Source organism: Salvelinus alpinus, chromosome 1, assembly GCF_045679555.1.
Source record: "Salvelinus alpinus chromosome 1, SLU_Salpinus.1, whole genome shotgun sequence".
Taxonomy (NCBI): domain Eukaryota; kingdom Metazoa; phylum Chordata; class Actinopteri; order Salmoniformes; family Salmonidae; genus Salvelinus; species Salvelinus alpinus.
In genome coordinates, this window is record NC_092086.1 from 58,686,735 (window position 1) to 58,711,527 (window position 24,793).

The 24,793-nt window shown below is 42.8% G+C and overlaps 3 protein-coding genes across 12 annotated transcripts; 1 reads left to right on the top strand and 2 right to left on the bottom strand.

The window, feature by feature from the left end:
• Positions 1-1,374: 1,374 nt before the first annotated feature.
• On the bottom strand, positions 1,375-12,739 carry LOC139545929 (paired box protein Pax-6-like). Of its 5 annotated transcripts, none has more exons than XM_071354225.1 (10): positions 12,553-12,739; positions 8,842-8,910; positions 5,830-5,970; positions 4,213-4,356; positions 3,511-3,678; positions 3,264-3,346; positions 2,891-3,047; positions 2,703-2,773; positions 2,342-2,483; positions 1,375-2,214 (listed from the first exon to the last, which is right to left on the bottom strand). In XM_071354225.1, exons 4-10 carry the CDS (start codon positions 4,298-4,300, stop codon positions 2,147-2,149), a joined length of 777 nt encoding a protein of 258 aa, XP_071210326.1. In that variant the 5' UTR covers positions 4,301-4,356; positions 5,830-5,970; positions 8,842-8,910; positions 12,553-12,739; the 3' UTR covers positions 1,375-2,146. The 5 variants fall into 5 exon arrangements, with proteins under 5 accessions (XP_071210326.1, XP_071210510.1, XP_071210429.1 ...); XM_071354409.1 differs by having other exon boundaries at positions 2,924-3,047; positions 12,553-12,669; XM_071354328.1 differs by having other exon boundaries at positions 2,903-3,047; positions 12,553-12,669.
• rcn3 (reticulocalbin 3, EF-hand calcium binding domain) lies at positions 12,739-20,109 on the top strand. Of its 3 annotated transcripts, none has more exons than XM_071353543.1 (8): positions 12,739-12,759; positions 14,875-15,097; positions 16,287-16,480; positions 17,030-17,202; positions 17,319-17,379; positions 17,789-17,880; positions 18,065-18,172; positions 19,878-20,109. In XM_071353543.1, exons 2-8 carry the CDS (start codon positions 14,883-14,885, stop codon positions 19,986-19,988), a joined length of 954 nt encoding a protein of 317 aa, XP_071209644.1. In that variant the 5' UTR covers positions 12,739-12,759; positions 14,875-14,882; the 3' UTR covers positions 19,989-20,109. The 3 variants fall into 3 exon arrangements, with proteins under 3 accessions (XP_071209644.1, XP_071209715.1, XP_071209561.1); XM_071353614.1 differs by lacking the exon at positions 12,739-12,759 and adding an exon at positions 14,068-14,364 and having other exon boundaries at positions 19,065-20,109; XM_071353460.1 differs by lacking the exon at positions 12,739-12,759 and adding an exon at positions 14,122-14,364.
• On the bottom strand, positions 19,590-24,328 carry nosip (nitric oxide synthase interacting protein). Of its 4 annotated transcripts, none has more exons than XM_071352608.1 (10): positions 23,996-24,328; positions 23,648-23,723; positions 23,470-23,575; positions 23,286-23,367; positions 22,336-22,471; positions 22,088-22,254; positions 21,541-21,657; positions 20,818-20,888; positions 20,598-20,706; positions 19,590-20,450 (listed from the first exon to the last, which is right to left on the bottom strand). In XM_071352608.1, the coding sequence occupies exons 1-10, from the start codon at positions 24,110-24,112 to the stop codon at positions 20,379-20,381; spliced, it is 1,053 nt and encodes a 350-aa protein (XP_071208709.1). In that variant the 5' UTR covers positions 24,113-24,328; the 3' UTR covers positions 19,590-20,378. The 4 variants fall into 4 exon arrangements, with proteins under 4 accessions (XP_071208709.1, XP_071208797.1, XP_071208883.1 ...); XM_071352696.1 differs by having other exon boundaries at positions 24,001-24,055; XM_071352782.1 differs by having other exon boundaries at positions 23,908-24,050.
• Between the last annotated feature and the right edge of the window lie 465 nt (positions 24,329-24,793).

Sequence of the window (24,793 nt, forward strand, 5' to 3'; positions counted from 1 at the left end):
GAGAGTGAGAGCGAGAGAGATAATGAGTGAGAGAAGGAAGGAGGGGGTGAAAAGAGAGATAGATGTCAATGTTGAAAATTCACCCTAGAGACAGAACTCTTGGTGGATTGTGTTCATTACCATCATACAGTATAAGGGTAGATGATGTATGCTTCTTTGGTTACTTTGACTGAACTCGCTCTAAAACCTGGTGAGCAGCAGTGCTCTTTTACACCAAGGAAACTCTTCCTGTCCTCTGGAAATGTCACAAGAGAGTGAATACAAACACATACTGTGACCCTTGTGAAGTCCAAGAGTGCATGTTCAAAGTTGAAAGTGGTTTGAAGTGAGGTCAAGTTTAGCTGGAGAGAGAGAGAGAGAGAGAGAGGTGTTTGAGTGGGCAAGACCAAGAAGAAGGGAGTAGAAAGCGGGATGGGAAAAGATGAAGTGATAGAGGGAGTGCCATGTTCAAAGACAGAGAGTAGATAAGTGCTCTCTTTCAGAAGTTGAGTTGATGGGTTGGGTGGGTTAGGAGGTAGAGACAGTCCATAGGGGATGGTGGGGATAGTGGTGATGTGATTGTTTGAGCAGGGGTTAAGAGTGTCTTGCGTGCAACATCCTCTCGGAATCTCCACACCTCGTTAACTCTGCTCCTAATTACACTCATTTAAACATTGCCACGGAAACCCACAAATAATTTTGTTGGCATATAGGACCTTATATGGGCAGGTTTTAACTGAGTGTTTGTGTTGATTGTGATTATCAAGATTACAAGAACAGTATACGGTATACGTGTGTGTGTGTGTGTGTGTGTGTGTGTGTGTGTGTGTGTGTGTGTGTGTGTGTGTGTGTGTGTGTGTGTGTGTGTGTGTGTGTGTGTGTGTGTGTGTGTGTGTGTGTGTGTGTGTGTGTGTGCGCATTTGCAAGTTTGTATGAGTGCGTTTCATGTCCCTGTGAGAATTGGTTTGTCAGTCAGTCAGGGCATTATTTACAGTGGGTGTGGTGATGTGAGTAACAAAAACAGGAAATCCACAGTCACATAGGCAGGAAATGCTCCTGCTCAGTGACAGAGTGAGAAATAAACAAAAGCTAAAGGTCATATAATACACAAGCGCCACCAGACGATTCTGAGGGGTGGTTCACTAACATAGATCAATATGTTACTGAAGATTTGATAAATAATCTCAAATTTAAATTAGCCAAAGTCTTTTTGTGTTCAGAAAGAAAGCCACCTCAGGATTCCCCCCTTTCCAGCCACTATTTCCCTGTTTGTACAGTATATGTGGTGTAAATTAACTTATTTCAAAATATAAGCAATGCACATTCCAACTCTTACATTAATCAAGCTAGCCCTCTTATTAGTGATAAATTACTGTTAAATAACAGGCATTGTTTAGTTTCACATTTAGAATTTTATTCTTGGTTCAAACAGTTTCACAAAAAGGGAATACACTAAAATGATTAGCAGTTTAAAGACACACACATACACAAAATGCAACTACACACATACAAACACTCACTCATTTCTGCACGTACACACACACACACACACACACACACGCACGCACGCACACACAGTGCTAAATGTACACCAGGAGAGACAAAAATATGGCATCACAGTAACATCCTTATTCACTAGTATTGGTTTTTGATTGTCTTAAACTCTCCTAGGTCATTGGTTACATTAATCCCTGCTCGACTGTCATTGGTTAAATGAAATCCATGCTTGACTATGATTGGTGATTTCATTTCAATGCTTGATTGTCTGTTTGATCTGAACAAACATCAAAAGGAGTGAGTGAGTGAGTGAGTGAGTGAATCTGCTGGGATGCAGCTCCAGTTCATCATTTGATTGCATTGTGCGCTGAGATCAAGCTTAATTGTAATTAATAGTCCAGTACCAATACTTGATTGTCATTGGCTGCTTCAGGCCCATACTAGATTGGCATTGGTGGTTCCAAGGCCATCCATGATTGTTATTGGCTGTGGCAGGTCATTGATACTTTTTTTGGTAGTTTTTGTCATTATTAGAATGACTGATAGTAATCGCTTTGGATTGTAACGGATTGGGTGTTTGGGTATCTTAGTCTGTCACAGAGAATAGGTGGATCTTCAGATACTGGCAGGTTTGGTGGTGGTCTAGTGTCATGCCGTAACTGTGTTATTCTCACTGGAGTCTGGTCCAGTACTGACCTAAGTCCTGCTCACTACCCGACACACCAGGAGAGAGATATCCTGGGAGAGAGACAAAGACAGACAGAGAGAGAGAAACAAAGACAAGAAGGATGAGTTAGCAAAGTGGTACCTAAACTAAATACTAGATCTTCACAGACACACATGCACACATGCTGCAGAGACTCACCTGTGTTGGAGCTGGCAGAGTGAGAGGGAGGTAGGTGAGGAGAGGGGTAAGAGAGGGAGTCAAACTTCCGGGGCAGAGGGGGAGGAGAGGGGGAGGGAGGGAGCATGCAGGGGTAAGAGGGAGTGGACTGGGGGGGCAACGACTGGAGAGAGAGAGAGAGCAAAGAGAAGAGGAGAGAGGGACAGTAACAGGACATGCAGGAAGAGAAAAGAGAGAAGATTGTTAACCAGTGATAAGATTGATGAGACAGAACAAAGATTCAGTGAAAGTTTTGGTTCAAAATGAAGGACCAATAGTCATGTTAACAATGGACGCCATGGGGTTCATAGCACTATAAAAAATAAAAATGTGTTGAATTTACCTGCATATTGGAGAAGACTGAGAGAGAGCCGTAGCTTGAGAGAGAGTTGTCACTGCGACTGTGCATCGAGGCTTCATCAAGAAACACAGAAATATGTTTTAAAATAATATTGTATACAGTAATACACACACATACACACACACACACTTGTACACCTACAAACATATTGAAAAAATATGTTTTCTTACATGAGCTGTTACCATGGTGAGAGTGATAGACACCTGTGTTGAAGGAGGTGCTGAGGGGGGCATGTGCCTGAGAACAGGAAGTCCCGCCCCCTGACCTCTTCTGATTGCGCAACTTCTCCTCCCTCCTCCATTTAGCTCGCCGATTGGAAAACCACACCTGTCAATCAATCAATCAACCAAACTGTAACCATTCAGGTGTGTTTGTGTTGGAATATAACAAATATGTGAAAACTGGTGCCCAGAGAACTGGTTTGAGAACAGCTCAGGTACTACTTTGGTAGCTGCCATACTCTAATCTGGCCACTAGGGGGAGTAAAGGATAAGAATAAAAAGAAGAGGTTTAAACAAACAGACAGAGTGAACGGTTGGTTACCTGAATGCGAGCCTCTGGAAGGTCGATTTTAGCTGCCAATCTCTCTCTGGCAAAGACATCTGGGTAATGTGTCCGTTCAAACTCTGTGAGGTGGAGAAACATGTGTCAAGAAGCCCACAATGGTTTACATTAACACACACACATACACATGCCCATGGCATTAAACTTAGCTTTTCCTTCATGTTTATTACTGAAATTTAATTGAATCTCCACAGGCCTCAACTGAAGCCTGGGGCTGGGGTTAGACCTTTCTCCAGCGCGTCAATCTGCTCCTGGGTGAAACTGGTGCGATTCCTCTGGAGCTTTCTCTTCAGCTGGAGGTGATGCTGGGCGTCCTCTACCTCATCCCTCTCTCTTTGCACTCCTTCTCCTCCTCCCACCATCCGCACGCTCACGTCATCCACCACACAGCCATCTAATGGAAAGGGGGAGAGAGATTGTTCTAGAACAGAAGGATAATTGAAGCTCTTTTCTTGGTGAAATGTGTGTGTGTTTGTGTGTCCACTGTTACTGTCTGCCTGAGTGTAACAAGCGTTTATGCATTCTTCGTATCTCCACATGTACGTATGCATTTCACTGTTTTGTGTTTGTGCACTCTGTCACTGTAGGTGTGTGTATCACTTCTCTGTGTCTGTGTGTGTGTGTGTGTGTGTGTGTGTGTGTGTGTGTGTGTGTGTGTGTGTGTGTGTGTGTGTGTGTGTGTGTGTGTGTGTGTGTGTGTGTGTGTGTGTGTGTGTGTGTGTGTGTTTTGTAGCTGTTGGCACACTGTTTCTGCTCAGTCATGTGGAAGATTCTCCAGCTCACCCTAAGCTGACTCCACGAGTCACACACACACACACACACACACACACACACACACACACACACACACACACACACACACACACACACACACACACACACACACACACACACACACACACACACAACCTCTGTTTCCTATCTGTACCGTGCTGTGTTGGTTGATGGTACCAGTTGTTTGGCCCAGTCCAGCTGGAGGTGTTCTGTAAATTCAGCATGCTGAGTTTCTCACACATAACACTTCCCCTTCACCTCTGACCTCTTACTTCTCTCCTCCAATAAGAACACAGATCTGGAAGACAGAGGGAGGAGAAGATAAAGAGAGGGTGAGGAAGAGGAGAGAAAGGAAATAAGTGATAGGGTACATACATTTGGAGAGAAAGAGAGACAGAGAGCCAGACAGACATACACACGCTTGTGCATTAGCCTCCCATGGCGACATACGGGGAGTTCATTACAAACACACTCAGTAATTAGGAGCTACATTCCCTCCACTCTGACACTGACTATACACACACGCATGAGAGGAGAGAGTAACACTGTCAGCTACCATTAACCACACAGGCAGAACACAACCCCATATACTAACTACACTAATGATACACAGTCACAATGTAACATTACACACATTATTATACACACTCTGACTATGATGCACACATAGACAGAAGGGGAGCGGAAATATGTATGCACAACACTAAAGCTATACTGGTGATACAGGGGAGCAGAATTACACACAACACTGGCTACACCTGTAATACACAGAGAAGGGGGGGAATACACTCACAACACCACATTTCTCTAACCTTAAACCTAACTTCACCTTAATATGGTACACTGAAAGGAGGGACAAAAGTACATACTGACTACGTATGATAGTGATACCGGTATACAGAGAATTGGAGCAGGAATACTCACAATACTGTACATTAATACTGTAACTATACTCTAATGACACATGATGATAGAGAAATAGAACAGCTAAACACTCAATGGACTTTGGAAAAATACACAACAATAGGCCCTAATACAGTAATGATGGAAGAGACTAGCAACTCACAACACTGGACACACATTATCTTGTTTGTGTGGCAAAATATGCTCGAACACTATACACTTCACTCTACATTTTACAGTTGATTCATTGATCCGTTAATCAATGATTACGATTGAGACTGGAATACATGGGGACGAGACAATTAGTATAAATAAATCCTGCCTTGTCCTTTTATTGTAAAGTTGTGAGCGTGCTGTGCATTGACGGACTCCCAGCTATGACTACAACCAGGTATCATAACCAGCATACCGGTTATAAGCATAAGACACCGGACAGGCAGATTTCATAAATCGTTATTAGCAGACCTTTAGCTTGAATACATACAAAGTAAAGTGGGTAAAAGTTATACATTAACAGAAGAAGTGGAGAAACCCTGAAGCATCAGCGAGTGAGAGCTAGTTCTCTGACCATATATTCATGAATCTTGCTAGTGGGGTGTATCTCTCTCTACCTGTTTGCCTCACAGTGCCTTTCCGTATCTCTACCTCGAGTCAAAGATCAAGTTGTCTTGGTTCTGTGCGGTTCCGTGTGGTTCCACCCTCTCTAGTCCAGTTGGTACTTTTGCTATACTTCTCACTGTCTGCCATAAATAGTTCCTATTTGTTTCGTTCAAATTTGTCTTGTTCTCTTATTTGGTCTCTGTCTGTGTGTCTCTCTCTCTCCCCCAACATTGATGTTGGTTGACAAGTTTAGTGAAAGGACACTCACCTCCTCAAGAGCGAGAATGCCAATGGTTTTCCAAACTTGATGTTTCTCTAGTCTTTCCACTGCTTCCAAGGTTTTGCTCTTCCTCCTCTTCCTCTCTTTCGTTATACCCTCATCCCTCTCCTCTGACCTCTCTTTTGTTGACTGTGTGTGCAAAGAGAAAGAGAGAGCAGGGAGGCGAGCCAGAGTAGAGATGGAGAGAGTTAGACAGAGCGAAAGAGAGGAGGCGAGGGAGGGGGGAGTGGGCCAGGGAGAGAGAAACAAGTCTGCAGGCACTCTGGTCCTCGGAGCGATGGATAGAGAGGGAGAGGGAGAGAAAGGGAGAGAGAAGGAGGGGGAGGGAGGAAGAGAAGGATGACACACAGACTCAGTGTCAGTGTCAGGTCTGGACTTAATGCCAGGAAAAGGGGTGATGGAGAGAGAGAGAGCGAGAGAGAGAGAGAGAGAGAGAGAGAGAGACAGAGAGAGAGAGATGAGGGGAAGATGGAGGGAGGGCTGGTAAAGGTATGGAGAGTATGAAAGAAACGCAAAGGGAGGGTGAAGGATGAAGGGAGGATGACGATCACCTATATCAATTTCAAAACAAGGCCTAGTAACACTTTATTTGAAGGATGGCTTCTAAACATTATTCAATAGTGTACCCATTTTATGTAAAAGCCATATTACTCATGATCTATAAGGTTACATGTCCTTGTACTGAATATTTTTTGGCAGGTACCGGTATTTACTTGTTAATAAATAGATATATATAACAAATGATATATAAACGGTCTATGAATAGCAACCTATTTAATACAGGTGTATAAGACATTCATAAAAAGGTAAAGCTTTAAAACTGAAATGTGTTTGGCCTTATAGTGTTCCAAAGGGTTTGGACTGTAGAGAGAAACTCTGACCTTTCGGATACAGAGGACAGGGAGAGAGAGAGACCACTGGCCCAGTTCTGGCTCTTTCGAGAGAAACTGCATACATTTCCATGGGCAGATATGAAACAAAGGGTCGCATTCTAGGAACACACAGTTATAGCCATAGTACAAACACTTTGAGGTATACACTTTCATACACAGCACTTGTTTTTTTACACACACACACACACACACACACACACACACACACACACACACACACACACACACACACACACACACACAACTTGGTCAGTCGCTATCCTTACAGACTACGACGTGAGGCCCCTCCCCAAATACACACACCCTACACAGTACACGCTGCCAAATACGCGTGCTACGGCATGTTTGGCTTGGTTTCTCTCTGACTGCACTTTGTCACTCGTGACACCACATTTGCATATTTCATTGGATTAGCCCAGAGAACTAGAGAGTCCTTGACACTACAAAAATGAGAAGAGAGAATGCATCTGCAGTTTGAGCAAACTAATGTTGAATCCTGTGGGGTAATATATCTGTAATACAATAGAATATAGTGGCTATGTATTGAGGAGAACTCTATTACTCAAATCCCAGTTATCTATCTTTAGTCTTTTAGTGTCTGCTGATATTTTGGGCTCCCGAGTGGCGCAGCGGTCTAAGGCACTGCATCTCAGTGCTAGAGGTGTCACTACAGACCCTGGTTCGATTCCAGGCTGTATCACAACCGTCCGTGATTGGGAGTCCCATAGGGCGGCATACAATTGGTCTAGCGTCGTCCGGGTTAGGGTTTGGCCGTCATTTGTAAATAAGAATTTGTTCTGAACTGACTTGCCTAGTTAAATAAAGGTTAAATGAATACAATTAGAGAGCTCACTATGTTTTACAGTCATAATACAGCACCTTTTGCCTGATATTCTAAAAACTACACTTACAAACAGATAATTTTTGGGATGTAGACTGGATTGGATGATTTTCGTAACACACAAGGTTAATGTCAATTATATTTTAATTCAGGAAGTGCCTAAATTTACTTTCAACGAGGATGAGTTTTCACGTCTTGAATTAAAATGTTCTAATTACCTGAATTGATATAATTGAAATACAACTGACTCAAACCTTAACAGAAGTGCACAACTACTTCAAGAACAACTACTTCTAGAACACAGAGAGAGAATGGACCGAGGAAGTTCATGTTAATATTATAAAGACTAGAAGTAAAACAAGAGGACTTAAGTATGACTATAAGATTAGAAGAAGAAGAAAAAAGGGGACAGGGAGGGCATGAGGAAGAGAGAGCGAGAGACAGGGAGAGAGAATGGAAGGAGGGGGGAGGTGGAGGAGAAGGAGGGTGCCAACATGTTTTATTTCCGGTTGACAAAACTCTGCGCTCTCTCGCTCCCTCCCTTCTTTCCTTCCCTCCCTCCCGTCTAAACTTCCTCTCTCTCTGTCATTCTCTCTCTGTCGCTGGCTACAGAGAATAATCTGAGGTAAGAGATAGATGACATAAAAAAGAAGGGATTTTGTTTTCCAGAAACAATGAAGCAAGAATATAAGATATCTCTGTAAATGTGTTTGAGATGTTTCTATGCATCCTGTCTTTGTAAGAGTGAGTTTATGGGCATACATGTACACTGTATCTTGTGTGTATGCCTGTATGCACAAGTGTGTGCAGGGCAGGCTCCAGGCATAAGCTGCATAAGCGGTCACTTAGGGCCCCAAGCCACTAGGGGGCCCCCAACCACCCTAAATATATATATATATATACACACACACTACCGTTAAAAGTTTGGGGTCACTTAGAAATGCCCTTGTTTTTGAAAGAAACATACTTTTTTTGTCCATTAAAATAACATCAAATTGATAAGAAATACAGTGTAGACATTGTTAATGTTGTAAATGATTACTGTAGCTGGAAATGGCAGAATTGTTATGGAATATCTACATAGGCGTACAGAGGCCCATTATCAGCAACCATCACTCCTGTGTTCCAATGGCACGTTGTGTTAGCTAATTCAAGTTTATAATTTTAAAAGGCGAATTGATCATTAGAAAACCCTTTTGCAATTATGTTAGCACAACTGAAAACTGTTGTTATGATTAAAAAAGCAATAAAACTGGCAGTACTCACAACCGGCCTCACAACTGCAAACGACGTGTAACCACGCCAGCCCAGGACCTCCACATCCGGCTTCTTCACCTGCGGGATCAATTGACTGATTTCCTTATATGAACTGTAACTCAGTAAAATCTTAGAAATTGTTGCATGTTATGTTTATATTTTTGTTCAGTATATACACTACATGACCCAGAGTATGTGGACACCTGCTCGTTGAACATCTAATTTCAAAATCATGGGCATTAATATGGAGTTGGTCCCTCCTTTGCTGCTATAACAGCCTCCATTCTTCTGGGAAGGCTTTCCACTAGATGTTGGAACATTGCTGCAAGGACTTGATTCCATTCGGCCACAAGAGCATTCGTGAGGTTGGGCACTGATGTTGGGCGATTAGGCCTGCCTCACAGTCGTTCCAATTCTTCCAAAAGGTGTTTGATGGGGTTGAAGTCAGGGCTCTGCAGGCCAGTCAAGTTCTTCCACATCGATCTCGACAAACCATTTCTGTATATACCTCGCTTTGTGCACGGGGAATTGCCATGCTGAAAGAGGAAAGGGCCTTCCTCAAACTATTGCAACAAAGCTGGAAGCACAGAATCTGTCTACCACTTCGCAGCTGAGTTGTTATTGCGCCTAGACGTTTCCACAATAACAGCACTTACAGTTAACTGGGACAGCTCTAGCAGGGCAGAAATTTGACGAACTGACTTGTTGGTAAGGTGCCATCCTAAGAGGGTGTCTTGTTGAAAGTCACTGAGCTCTTCTGTAAGGCCATTCTACAGCCAAGGTTTGTCTATGGAGATTGCATGGCTGTGTGCTCGATTTTATACACCTGTCAGCAACAGGTGTGGATGAAATAGCCAAATCCACTAATTTGAATGGGTGTCCACATACTTTTGTCTTGCCAGCTATCTAAACTTGGAGTAATCATGGCCGAATACCGACTGGTCACGCAGGGCACTTGCCCAGGGGCCCTGACCTCCAGGGGGCCGCCGTTGATTTTGTTAATCACTTTTGCCCGTGAGGTGGGGGGGCCCAAAAGGCTAGAGCCGGCCCTGAGTGTGTGTACTGTATATGTGTATGCTTATGTGTGTTGCTTGAATATGCGTGCAGCTTTAGGGCACATTTTTTCAGTCTCTTGTTAGTTCATCCCTGTCACCCTCTCTCTCTCGCTCTCTCTCCCCCTCTCTCTTTTTCACTGCTGGGGGGAGGGGGATGGAGGTCACCATAGCAACCATGCCGGGACAAATTAATATCAAGTCCTTAAAACAAAACACACGAGCTTACGTGTGCGTGCGGTTGTGTGTCTGTGTGCGTGTGTCCTTTTCCCTTTCGTGACTCTATTAACTCTGTGAATTTCCATAAAAGGGGAGGGGCTACATTGATTATGAAATATTCATTTCTATATCCATCTCTCTCACTTTATGTCAAATATCCCCCACTCAATTCACTGTTCCCCTCCTCTTCCTTGCTTTTGTCTTTCCTTCTTTCCTCTCTCTCTCTTCCTCCTCTCTCCATCTCTTTGCTGTTGTGTGCCCCCAGGCACTGTGGCACGTCCTCCCTCCATCCCTCCCTCTCCCCTCCTCTCTCACTGCCCCTGTCACCTTCAATTGCTCCATGGAACTAGACACACTGCCTTAGGCGAGGGAAGAGAGGAGCGAGAGAGGAGAGCAAAAGAGAAAGAGAGGGAGAGAGAGACGGAACAGGAAAGACAGAAGAGAGAATGAAACCGAGCGGAGGGAAAAAGAGGCAGACAGGGTATGTGTGAGATAGGGAGATAGCAAGAGAAAGTAGAAAGAAACAGAGAAAACGAGTTTGAATTAGAGGGAAAGAGAGAGAAAGAGGGAGAGAGAGAGAGAGGACATAATAAAAATGTGTGGTTAGAGGAGGGGATGAGAAAGTCTCAACTGTGTCATTCAGCAACATCCTGTGTAAGACTATCCAATAACAGCAACACCTGCTGTCAACCATTGTCCTGACTGAGGAGTCCAACACTGAGAACTAATGGATTCCTGTTAACTAAGATAGCAAATTGGTTCCATTCCCAGAATGTTGTGAGAAGGTCTTTCTATTTCTATGAGAAAAACTCAAGAAAGGACAAATGAAGTAAATTACACAATTGCGTAAATAATCAAATGAAGTAGGCCTAAATAACACAATTAAGTAGGATCAATTCGGAATAAGTGCGACACTTTTTGCATTTCCGTCTGCTATAACCTCTTTCGACATCTATCCAAAATATTAGCCCAACACGATACATTTCTGAAATCCTCAAGAAGTTTCCTAATCAGCAAAAAAACTATGTTGATATCATATTGACAGGAGGGATGACACACCCATTTGTGTACAGTGAGTTAAAAGCATATTTTCAGTTCGCATTTGGTAGACTGGGACAGCAGGCTAAAATAACTGGGACGCCATTATTATAGTCCCAATTGTACCCCAATGACAATTCAATTCAATTGTGTGTGATTAGGAAACATTGGAGTATTTCAGAAATGTATCATGTATTGGGCTAATATGTTAGATAGATCTCTGAAGAGGTTACCGTTCGGGGTTACAGAGGTTACAGTAAATGCAAAAAGAGTCCCACTTTTACAGAATTCACTCAAATAACAGTACTAATCAAATCAAATCAAAATCAAATTTTATTAGTCACATGCGCCGAATACAACAGGTGTAGACATTACAGTGAAATGCTTACTCACGAGCCCCTAACCAACAATGCAGTTAAAACATTTTTTTTATAAGAATGAGAAATAAAAGTAACAAGTGATTAAAGAGCAGCAGTAAAATAACAATAGGGAGACTATATACGGCGGTACCGGTACAGAGTCAATGAACGGGGGCACCGGTTAGTTGAGGTAATATGTACATGTAGGTAGAGTTATTAAAGTGACTAGACGTAGACGAAAACAACAGAGTAGCAGCGGTGTAAAAGGGGGGGGGCAATGCAAATAGTCTGGGTGGCCATTTGATTAGATGTTCAGGAGTCTTATGGCTTGGGGGTAGAAGCTGTTTAGAAGCCTCTTGGGCCTAGACTTGGTGCTCCAGTACCGCTTGTTGTGCGGTAGCAGAGAGAACAGTCTATGACTAGGGTGGCTGGAGTCTTTGACAATTTTTAGGGCCTTCCTCTGACACCGCCTGGTATAGAGGTCCTGGCAGTGTCAGAAGAATAGTTTAATCTTCCGCGTAAGTCGCCGATTTTATTTTCCAAAGATTGCATGTTTGCTAGCAGAATGAAAGGAAGTGGGGATTTATTTGATTGTCTACAAATTCTAAGGCCACTTTTTCTCCGCCGTCTCTTCATGCAAATGACGGGATCTGGGCCTGTTCCTGGGAGAGCAGGATATCATTCATGTCGGGCTTTTCGGACTCATTAAAGGAAAAAAAGGATTCTGTCAGTCCGTGGTGAGTAATCGCAGTTCTGATGCCCAGAAGTTATTTTCGGTCATAAGATACAGTATTAGCAACATTATGTACAAAATAAGTTACAAATAATGCAAAGAAACAAACAAAAAAAAACGGTTGGTTAGGAATAATTAAAACGTAATCAGCACGTAATTGTTCTCCGGTGCCATCTTAACAGTACTAATAAAAGTACTACAAGAAAACATAGTACTACAAGTACCAGAGCCCTGCCTAACCTACAGGGTGGGCGTGAGTCCCTAATGTAAACTGGGGCTACGGTCCAAACACTTAAAAGACACACCCTCGTCCACTTACCCTCGCCTTATGCCCTTGAGGGAATCCCCGTCGCCATCTTGGAGGGCGGTCCAAATGATTAGCCAAGCAAGGGAAGTTTACAACGTAAGCCCCTCAGCCCTAGTTTTTAGAAACTCCCCATAATTCAATTTGCGACGATTGCACATCCGCTAAGAAAAGTCAGTGAAAACTTAAAAACAACATCAATGGAGAAGTCAACATACAAGTGTAAGTAAAACGAATGCAAATAAGTGTGACATTTTGCTACTACGTAAAGGTAAATATGTTTTTGTTTGGAAATTGTAGAAATAAAACATTTTACTTCTTCAGATGTTCCAGCTAGGCATGCTAATGTTAGTTAGCTAATTCATTTGCTAGCTATCATACAATAGGTGTATATTAATAATTATATATTTAAAATAGACATGCACTCATAATTGACTGTAGCCATATAAAACACCCACAAACTACCAGTGGCTGAAAACACAATCATCTCGGGATGAACAAGTGACGAATTTCCGGCCAAGGGTAGTCCATTTAAAAAGCATTCCTTCCTCCCTCGCCCCTTGTTCTGCAAGTGTATACTCGTCAGACGTGATGAAACGTCATCAGAAGTGTCCACTTAATTTGATGGCTGAGGGGATAAGGTGTCGTTTAGTGTTTGGACAGTAGCCTGGATCTCTTTCATCCATTGGAAAAGCCTATAAAACTGTCCCACTGTATTTTGATGCACCAGTACGCACATTTACATCACAATTTGGCACAGTGCATTATTCCATAGCCTTAAAATCAAAATAGAAAAAAAGCTATTCACCTTTAATAACAAAATGAAGTAGGACTGAATAACACAATTAAGTAAATAACAACAATTCCAATGACAATATGGAGAAATTGGCTACATAAAATGAATGAATCAATTAATGAATAGCCAGTTCTAATCACATCAAACTCTGTTCATATGACCAAACATTGAAAATAAATAATGCAAAACCTAAACAAAATACTTCCTTCTCATACAATAAATTAGGAACGAAATAATGATTTTATCGAGGCATTAAAAGTAAAACTGATGTAACTGCCCTAAAAATTATACTGAGTGGCAATAGGCTAAGGTGGCTCTGGCGGGAGGTATGTGGTAGGAAGGAAGTCGGGAAACGAAAAAAGGGGGATTTTGAAGAAAAAAAGTTCTGCTGTGGTTTCTAGATTGTTCTGTTCAAAATGTATCCCACTCTGCCCCCAAGCGTTAGGTTTCCAGAACAACATAAGCATACGTTATTTATTTATGTGAAATTAATTTCCCCCCATGCTGAATAAGTTCCTTTATAATAAATATCACGTTAGTCTGTCGTTCCCGATAGTAGTATGTATATCATTTTCGGACTTTACAGTGGTAAAGGCTACAATGGTGTGGTTTTCCATCCTCTCTGATTTCATATGAGTGGGCTAGATGCATGTCAATTGCATTGGGTTTTACCAAACAATGCTGCCTGCCATTCCTTGCCGTATGTATATAAACCTCAGGTGTCCCTTTACATTGCTGATGAAAACTTTCGTAAAAATCTCTTCATGCGCGCTCCGGTATGGAGGTTTGCGCGTTCGCGTGTCAACGTGGCGCTTCAAAGCCAATCGAAATCGAAATCAGTCTCGGGCTCCGTTAATCCCATTTTCTCGTTTCTATTGGTTACTTTTCTTGTCAGCGTGTCTGTGAATGGTCGACTGAGAAAGCGTGGCACCGCCTCCTTTATTGTAGAATTTAAAGAGGCAGGGAAAGTGCCAACGCGTATCTTTACAAGCCCAGAAAAAACCGTGATTGAGACGTGTTGCTAAAAATTGGTACGTTTTATTATTATTATTATTATTATTATTAATAATGCATGAACGTATATGCTCCAGTAAACGAATTTAGTGATTTCGGTTGTTTAAAATAAAAAAACTTCTGTACAGTTTATGCCAAGTTAAAATGTTCTTGAAGTAGCCTAAACTCATTGCCTTAAAATATGTAGGCTACCTAACTGCATCTCTTTTTGCATTATTGATGTAATTTATTGTTGTATTCATTATTCAGAAGTGTTAAGACTTAAGACAACAGACATTGACTGAGTTATCCTAAATCATGTCAGGACTCAAGACAGTAGGGCACTATAAATAGGGCACAAAAGTTGAACACTTTTTTATGACCATATGTATCACTGTTTACATTAAATAAACAGTTATTGTCTAACCCAATAATGTATTATTTTGCGTGAGGCCCATGTGTCTGGCAAGTATCATCACTGTCTATTTGTAGGATAAGTTCTGTTCAGTCTACTGTAGTGTCTCTCTTTCTCCTTTTTTCTTTCTCAGGACAGAAGATGCTGCTGCAGTCACTACCGTCCCTCATTCTCATCCTCGGGGTGGTGGTAGCTGTGCCCGCTAAAGAGAAGCGTGTCCATCGCCATAGTGACCTGAGTGACCACGCCCATGACGACACCACTGGTTTCCATTATGACCACGAAGCCTTCCTGGGCAAAGAGGAAGCCAAGACCTTCGACCAGCTGACCCCCGAGGAAAGCAAAGACAAACTTGGGTACATCATGTTACAGAACTCCCAGGCAGGCAGTGTCGCAAATGGCCAACATGCACTAGTTTTGACCAGGGCCCATATTTCCTATGTTATGCATTACTATAGAAACAGGGTCCATATTCCATATGTACAGCAGTACCTTTGACCAGGGCCAATAGGGCTCTGGTCAAAAAGAGGGAACTATGTATGAATCCGGGCTGCATTACATCCGGCCGTGATTGAGTCCCATAGGGCAGTGCACAATTGGCCCAGCGCTGTCCAGGTTTGGCCGGGCTAGGCCGTCATTGTAAATAAGAATTTGTTCTTAACTGGCTTGCCTAGTTAAATTTTAAAAAGTATAAATATGCAATATTCTCATTTGGGTATTATTTTAATGAGCTCTGCCCCAAACAAGACCAAATTTGGTTGTAAAATGTTACGTTCCCCAGCAAGAATGAAACATTTTGACCAAACAAAAGGGGATCTAACAAAGACTCACTGACAACAACCAAAACTAAACAGGTGGGGTTTTGGGAGGGGTTCTGAAAGACACTCATTGGGGTGTCCACTGAAAATTGCATAGCAATAAAAACGGGGACCTAAAAGACACCCACCATGAGCACCCACTAAACCCACACCAAACTTAAAGACAGTAGGCAAACCAAAAAGTTGAGCAAAACGAAAACAGGGAAGATCAGACAAAGGAATGTTTTCTATAAATCGAATAGGGAGCTCCAACTAAAAGTGTTGACCCTACACATCTCTCAAGACAACTGGAGCACTGGGCCAGCTGCTCTTAAATATCACTTGGGCCAGTACAGGTGAAACACCTTCTGACTAACAAGGTGACACCAATCGGTCCAAACTCAAAACATAAATGGAAAAAAGAAAACCTGTAACAAATGTGTATACAGTATGCCTTCATTTATCAGAAATATACTCTTAGCATTCATTTGACACCCAATTTGATATGCTCATATGAACTTCACGTTGGTGCTCATGGGTCCTTTTACATGGAAATGACCTTATACAGAAACCCAGCATAAAACCTCAAGGAGCAAGCAATGCAGATGTAGAAGCACAGTGGCTAGGAAAAACTCCCTGGAAAGACAGGAACCTAGAAAGAAACCTAGAAAGGAACCAGGCTCTGAATGGTGGCCAGTTCGCTTCTGTAGGTAGTAGGCTTAGTTGGCTTGTTCTGTCCCTTTGGCAGGAAGATTGTAGATCGCATCGACACAGACAAGGATGGTTTCGTGAGCCATGGGGAACTGCACCAGTGGATCAAACACAGGCAGAGGAGGTACATCGAGGAGAATGTGCTGAAGCACTGGAAGGAGTACGACCAGAACAAGGATGGGAAGATCGGCTGGGAGGAATACAAGAACACCACCTACGGCTACTACCTGGGTACGACAAGGGTCTGTGTGTGTGGGAGCGTGGGTAGCCTAAATTTGAGGTGAATGACCGAGGGGGTGGGACTTCAAAAGGGCAGTCCAAATTTACCAGAGGTGTATAGTCTGCATATAATTAGTAGGCTTTATGGGTGTTAAATATTGTTGGAATTATGGGCAGGTTTTGGCACAACCAATATACTATTTATGTAGGGTCTAATTTGATATAATTACTATGTGATATAAGGAGAGATTGATCATGAGCTACAAACACAATCCAAGAATGAGATGGGAATGAGAGGGGAGAGCTGAACATGACAGTACAGTAGTGGCCATACAGCTATCCGACAGTGGTGTCATCTTAGGCTCGTATTGTTAATACAAAGGCAGGGGAAGGGGTTAGTAATCAGTTTAGCCTATTAGATCATAAGTAACATTACATGGACAGGGGAGACTTGATCCTAGATCAGCACTCCTACACTGAGACGCTTGATACATACGACCCCTGATCTTTGCTTTACAAAGCCATGTCTTGACTCTGAGAATGTCCTCCGCTCCGTTGCAGATGAGGAGTTTGACGACGTGGATGACAAGGCTAGCTACAAGGCCATGCTGACTAGAGATGAGAGGCGCTTTAGGACAGCTGACCGCGACGGGGACGGCATCGCCACCAAGGACGAGTTCACTGCCTTCCTTCACCCCGAGGAGTACGACCACATGAAGGCCGTTGTTATACAGGTCAGTCAGAGGACTGGGATCAGTCACTAGATCAATCAAATTCTGAGGAACATCCAGGTGGTGTACTTTTTTTCTCTAGCCCACTTCTAAACTATTTTTTTCCTGTTTCGCTTCAGGAAACCGTAGAAGACATTGACAAGAACGGTGATGGAAAGATCACCCTTGACGAATACATTGGTTAGTCTCTCCTTCCACTTACTACCCTTTCCAAACAGAGAACATACAATATGTCATCAACCAAATGTAATTGGTTTTTATACATTTAATATGAGAACAAAAAATTAAATATTTCATTTATTTTATTACCATCGATGAGGGATATTCTTGGGTCCACAATCAACTATATGTTAAATGAAAAGTCCTGGTATGTGTACACAAACAGAAGATAACCCAGAGATGCACAGTAGGCAGGATTTTAAAAGTGATTTTCTCCCCAGCGTATTGACCAGTGGGTTTCAAACCGCTCCTCGGGGATCCCCAGACGTTTCACAATTTTGTTGTAGTCCTTAACTAGCTCATAACCCCTGGAATATACTTTAGAAATACAACACCTACTGTACAAGCTGTAACCTGTTCTCCATCACAGGGGACATGTTCACACCTGAGAACGGAGAGAGTGAACCAGACTGGGTGCTGACGGAGAAAAAACACTTCACAGAGTTCAGAGACACCAACAAGGTACACTAGTCTGCTGCTACTGGATCACCTTAACATTGACACCATCCTCGCCTTATACATCACTATTTAAGTCAGTACACTTACAGTACCCTACCCCTCAGACCAGCCATGTCAATACTTACACAGACACCCCTCTCTCTGTCAACACTCTAAGTTAACAGGTTTGTGTCTGTTGTGTTGTCAGGATGGTTTCCTGGATAACCATGAGGTAGCTCAGTGGATCCTGCCAGGAGAGATTGACCATACTGACAATGAGGCTAAGCACCTCATCCACGAGACAGACACAGACAAGGTACGCATCTCTTCAGTCCTACTGCCTGAACTCACCCTTGTGAGATCCACTTCCACACACAATATTATCCCCCCCGAAGCACCCATCCCTGTACCCCTCTACAACTCACACCACCTGTGTCCCCCTTTTTACCCTCACCCCACATCTAACCACCGCCATAGCTACAACTATCGTGCAGTGCACACCCCCACCCGTTCACGCCCCTTCCAACTCACCCCCTAGCATCTCCCCTTCGTCTCTGACCTCACACCTTCCCCCAACCTCACACCGACTTCCTATACAAAAACCAAATAACATCCTGTTACAACTGACCACTGCATTTGGTGACATGTGCAACGCATAGGCCTATCCTACATTACATGGAGTAAACATTAAATGACATCTGTGGTAATAATACAAGAACAGTCCCCTAGCAGTTTAAATTAGGAACTTTGAAAAATAGTAGCATTTATGCTAAAACAAAACAGATGTTACATCCCAAATGGCAACCTATTCCCTGTATAGTGCAGTACTTCAGCCCTATTGGCCCTGGTCAAAAGTAGTGCACTATAGGGAATAGGGTGCCATTTGCGACACTACAGAGACATGAGCCTGGGAGCAGATTCAGGGCTCTCTCTCACAACTCACATCACACACTGTCAGCCTGAACACAGCTAATAATCAACATAATGGAATTAATTGGAGGTAATGACCTGTTAATTATAATTAATCTCTTTCTCTCCATCTGTCCTTCATTCACACTTTTCTCCCTTTCTCACTGTTATCTATCCATTTTTCTCCCTCATTTTCTTTCCACTCTCCCTCTTTTTCATCCTTCTCTCTCAATCATGACCGCAATGAATGGTGGTGGGCGGGACCTGAAATTTGCCTCCTCCGCGATTGGACGAAACAGGATGACAAAATAACCAAGAAGGAGATTCTGGCTAATTGGAACATGTTTGTGGGGAGCCAGGCAACCAATTACGGAGAGGATCTCACCAGGAGACATGACGAGCTTTGATGAAGTCATGCGAAGGCATAGGGAGGGGTTAAGGGCTCCATGCAAACAGAGCTCCGTTTGCATCGCTCTCTGCGCAGTTCTATGTACTTTTTGTGAGGCCGAATATTTGGAACGGACCGTATACGCACTGTTTGCGTAGAGCCCTTTAGGGAGAGGGATTTACAAAATATTTGGGGTTTGTATTGTGAAAGGGCATCCACTTATAATGGAGAATACTGTTACTATTATGGAGTTGGGTAGGGGGAAGTTCTGGAAAAGGTCACAGGTCATATTTATACTGTTGAACACACATTGCCATGGGAGGTAACGGGAGCATGGAGATGTTTACACACGCAGATACATAACCACAACCTCACACAGACACACACCGAACACACAATCACGCTCAAGTGTGAACAAAGACACTCCACAAGTCAATAAGCTTATTTTTTTTTACAGCACCATATATAGAATATACACTTGGTTTACACAGGGTGGGAGGAAGCAAAATTGAATGACACTTGTGGTGAAACATTTCTCTGAATTTTAAATAAAGCCATGTTGGTTTTTCTACAAAAAGTTGTATTTTTATTTATTTATTAACTACTGTCCTAAGCAACTTAATTACTCAAATGTAATTTGTTTCCTGGCGCTTGAATGGAGTTTACCCAGATTCCTATTTATCTCTATCTTCTACTTCCCTTATCCTTCATTCTCCTCTCTTAGGATGGGCGTCTCTCTCTCTCGGAGGTCATGGACAAGGTCGACTTCCTTAAGTCAAGCACGCTGACTGACTACGGAGGTATGTTGGCGGATGAGGGTCACCAAGAACTCTGACCCCAACACAGCCAATAAGACGGTCAATTTAACTTTATATAAAATATGGTACAGACATGAATTGGTGTGTAGGCTGTTTGATGCGTGTATGCCAGAGAAATAAAAAGGACATTCCTCAGGGCTCTACAGTACAGCCATTTTACTTGCATATGCACAGGATTGTTTTTATTTAGGAGCACCAGTGTGCCTAAAATTAATACCTCATATTTTACCTCCTAAGTTTCTTAGTGTGTTCACCTATGTGCTTCTTGTAAAATAGGTCAGAATAGAGCCCTGTTTTATAAGTGTGTGTGACAAAGCTTCAAAATAGCAGTTGGAATTCTCAGACTCCATACGAGAACAGAACCGCATGTACACGCCTTTGTCATGTTGACTATCATCTCTGAACCATCACACCATCATTACGGGTCGAGCCTCTTTAGCTTTCAGTCCCACACCAGAGCCTGCAAACCCAGTTCCACCCTGGGAAGGAATAAAATAGAAAATATTATTTCAGCATTAACATCAGGCGGTCTTCAAATACCCTTACAAACTAAGTACCTTGCTCGGTCTTGCATGTACTGTACGTATACTCTTTTTTTAAACTCGAACACACTCTCCAACACTCACCCTCTGTAGTGGGATGATGTCCTTCTCTGTGAGTTTGTCTCCGGTAATCGGGTCCGTCATGTCCTTCCTGATCAGCCTCTCCACACACTCCTGAGTCACCACCGCTCCACTGAGAGGGGGAGTAGAAAGATATTTAAGAAGCGAGGAGAGGTAGTAGGGATGGCTTGATGTAAAGAGAGGTGGTCCAGTAAATAAAGGAACCGAAGAGGGGTATACTTACGAGGGTTTGAGAACGGAGCAGGGGACACTGTTACCCAGAGTGTCTTTAGTCACAGCACACAGGTACCTCTCCTGGAAACAACATGACCCAATGAGTCCCACTGTAACGCCGACAGGTTTTGGAGATTTCTAACCCCTTTTAAAAATTCTGTGTTTGAGCTATATACTTCTGGGTATTGGCTTTGTCTATTTCTTCTGCATCTGTAGATACCAACCATTAGCCTGTGTGATTAACGGGGGCTGAGCTAGAACAGTGTTTGTGAGACAAGGGCGGATCCCGATGGGGCCCGGGGCTGGGTCTTTTACAAAAATATCTGTAGAGTCCGAATGGTTTGAGCTACACACCATTTATGAAAAGCATGAACCTGTAACATGCTCTGCTCTAGGATGCTCACAAGCATCATCAGAAGGTAAGGGGTTTTTCTACATAGATCAGAGGAAATCCCAGGACATAGCGTCTATACTGTAATAAGCTTATATAGTTGCTATCACAAACTCCAAACAGTCACTGACTAGTTGTACATTTATTTCCCAGTGAGCAAGACATTTCTGTATTTACAGCAATCATAAATTCCTTTTGCGCAGGTTTTTACTTTGGCGGACCTTATTTTTTTATTGACACTTGTCAAGAAAACTCATGAATGCAACTATTTATGTAAAAGAGGGAGATGCATGGAGCTAGAGATAACAATGTGCAGAGGTTGTGGTGTGGTCAGGCACTGACCTGGCGTGCGAGCAGGGCCACCCGGCCCAGACTGGGGTCCAGAGGAGTGAAGTGTACGTTGGTCAGCTCATTCATCTTCAGAGGCCGGCCAGACATGGGACACACCACCGTCTTACTCTGAGGGGGAGAGAGCGAGCGATGATTGAATTTGAACTCCCCTTTATTGGGTCAATAATTTGCTTTGCACAAACTCATTGAAATAGCTAAAATGTATGTTGGGTGTATGGTGGAGAAGGAAAGACCAACAGATCAAACACCTGGGGACAAGCTGACCTCAGAGAGATAACGGCGAGATGGAGAAAGAGAGGGGACAGACACAGGGAGTGCAATGACATTGACATTTGGACAAGAAACCTAACAAGCTCTTGGCAGTGGAAGAGTCAACAATTGTTTCCCTAGGACACAAAGGTCAGATCCTCAGTAAAGGAAAACAAGTGACCAGACAGCAGTGTTGAATGAGAGAAATTAAGAGAAAGAAATAGAGAGTGAAAATGTGGGATAAGGGCAAGGGGTAAGTCAACACTTTAGGACTTTGGCTTTCACTCACAGGTTTCTTGAGTATGGTGGGTTTGGCCTCTGGGGTGAGACTGGGGATCCAGAAGCTGGGCAGGGTCTGGGAGGAGCTAGTGCCGGCGGCAGGAGCAGAGGACTCGGCTTTTGATGTACTGGCTGATGTACCCGCAACACTCTGGCTGTCTGACTCTTTGGCCTGGCCTGAAGAGATAGGTTAACTCAATCTACTGTTCTCTGTCCTACGTCCTTTCCAAGCTAGTGGACACACAAACACACACTTACCAGAGGTAAAGGGGTTGATGGGTTTGGACACGATGCTGTTCTCCCGGGTCTTGAACCTCTCTGCTATCCCCCTCTCCTCAGATTTAGACTCCAGACGACTGTCACTCTTCTGAGTCTGTTTCTGCTTCTCGTACGCCTAAGATGGACAGTGAGAGGGTCAGATGAAGACAGATAGAGCTCGGTGCTTATTATCGGATGTATTAGGTTACAAAATTAAACTTTTTTTTGTATCATGTTAATGATATGTTAGAAAGACTACACTGAATGATTCAGAACCTGAATAATCATATTCGTCAGCCTTATGAATTATATCATTAACATGATATAAAAATAAAAAAAAGATTTTGTAACCTAATATATCCGATAATAAGCACAGAGCTCTGTTGACATAGCGGTACAGGATTCTAATTAACAACTTGAGGACTTTACATTTTGTGGTTGTCATCTTCAGAGTTACATCCGATGGTCGCAAGAAGCTAAATTAACATGACACGAGCCAAATCAAAATGTAAAGGGATTTGAAAAAATAAATAAATTGGTATACGCTCAGTGCTCCATTGACATTTCAGAGAAAAATGTATACTACAATTCTAAATGTCATGTCTCAAAATCGATATCCATCTTACCTTTATATTGTTTTATATCCTGCGGATTCGAGAAGAAATATAAGAGTCTAACGGGAAAGTGAGCCTTAATTCTTGCACAGAATCCAGCCTAGCTTAAGTGATTACATTTTCCAGATTTTGTTTCACTTTTTTCTCTGACCATCCTACAACCATTGGTTTTGTTAAAGGATTATGTACACAATTAACATACACAAGTAACATACCCATTGGTCAAAGTATGGGTTTTTGATTGGCCATTAATTAATATATATATATATATATAGCTAAAACTAGTCTGTGTTTTCTGTACTATTTCCCAAACAGGACCATAGAAAAGCCAGTTACCTTCATTTTCTTGGCGATCTCGGTCTTCTGGTGGAGTATGTACTCCAGGATGGCCTGTTTTTCATACAAGTATCCATCTGGACTGGAGATACAACATTAACATCATTTTTACGACACACAAACTGGTATTAACGAGTTACACAACAATGATGTGTTTGTGTGAGACAAGGGGATTGCGGCTTACGTTACAACGGGGTCCCTGCAAGTCTGGAGAGAAAGGCAACAGCAGTCGAAATCCTTAATGGCATCCTTTCCTAAACGCACACTTTGCGTCCCATAACCCGATGCCGCTAGATAAGAGAGAGCAGATGGTGCTTAGCTGGCATGAATAGTTAACGTTAACCAACGTTGCAAAGACTCACCAGTGTCCTTCCTTTTCTCGTGGTAGGTGTAAACGGCTCCTGCCGTACAATTTTTCCCATGCCGAGTCATTGTCCGCTAGGGGGGAAAACACTTTAGAAATACTAGTTATCTAACGTTAAACAACTTGCTAGCTAGCAGAAAACATGTAGGTTAACATGCAAGTCTTAGCTAGCCAACGATAACGCTAACCAACGCCAACTGGTCCCACGACCAAACGTTAGCAGCAAGCTTTGATAGTAAAAAACAAACAAATAATAACCCTCTTTGCATGGAACTGAGTAGTAGCTGAATCTAAAGAACAATAATACTATAAAAATAGCTTCTTTATAAACAATATGTGTGTTTACAATACTGTGTCCGTTTCTAGCGAAGTCAATCCTGCGGATGTTGGTACGTCGGTGAAAATTGTTCGAGTCGTCTTCTTCATGAGTTGATTGTTGGATCGCATCCAAATTTTGGTGCATACACCGCCACCTACTGTACTGGTGTGTGATGGCATTCACGGCCTACCTACATTAAATTATTGATATGGTAATACAACATTGGGAAAAAGGAAAATTGCCCAGCCAACTATTAAAGCTCCCCCCCAAAAAATAATACCCCCATTCCACTATTTAACCACATCTAATCCAACGGTCTGAGAGGACAGAACACTACCACTTCACACCCCTTGCAACTGTTCGGCAGTAAATCCTCGCAATCCCAAGTACTTCTCTGCCGCTGGCACCACAACCTCTTTTCTGTGACTTCCGATCCATTTCTGCAGTACAATTGATAACCATGGCTATGAATGCTAAAAATCCCACCTTACTGAAGCACATATTCTTTCTCTTTCCCTCTCATACTCCATCAGCACATGCTCCTCTGTTTCCTGGCAGTAATCACACCTTCTTGTTGGATGCTTTCCTATCACATTTAACTTCTTATTCAACTGGCTGAGTCCCACCCTTAATCTTGTAAAGATGGCTCCTCTCCTCTGTCTCTTCCTGCCGTCCGCCCCTCCATGACTTTCCTCTGTACTTGGAATAGATGCCTGCCCTTAGGGTCTCTGTTACACTGCTCCTACCATCTCTGCACCACCACCACATCAGGCCTTTTGCCGCTGCCTTGCTCATTGAAACTTCAATGTCCACACGTCACTGCTA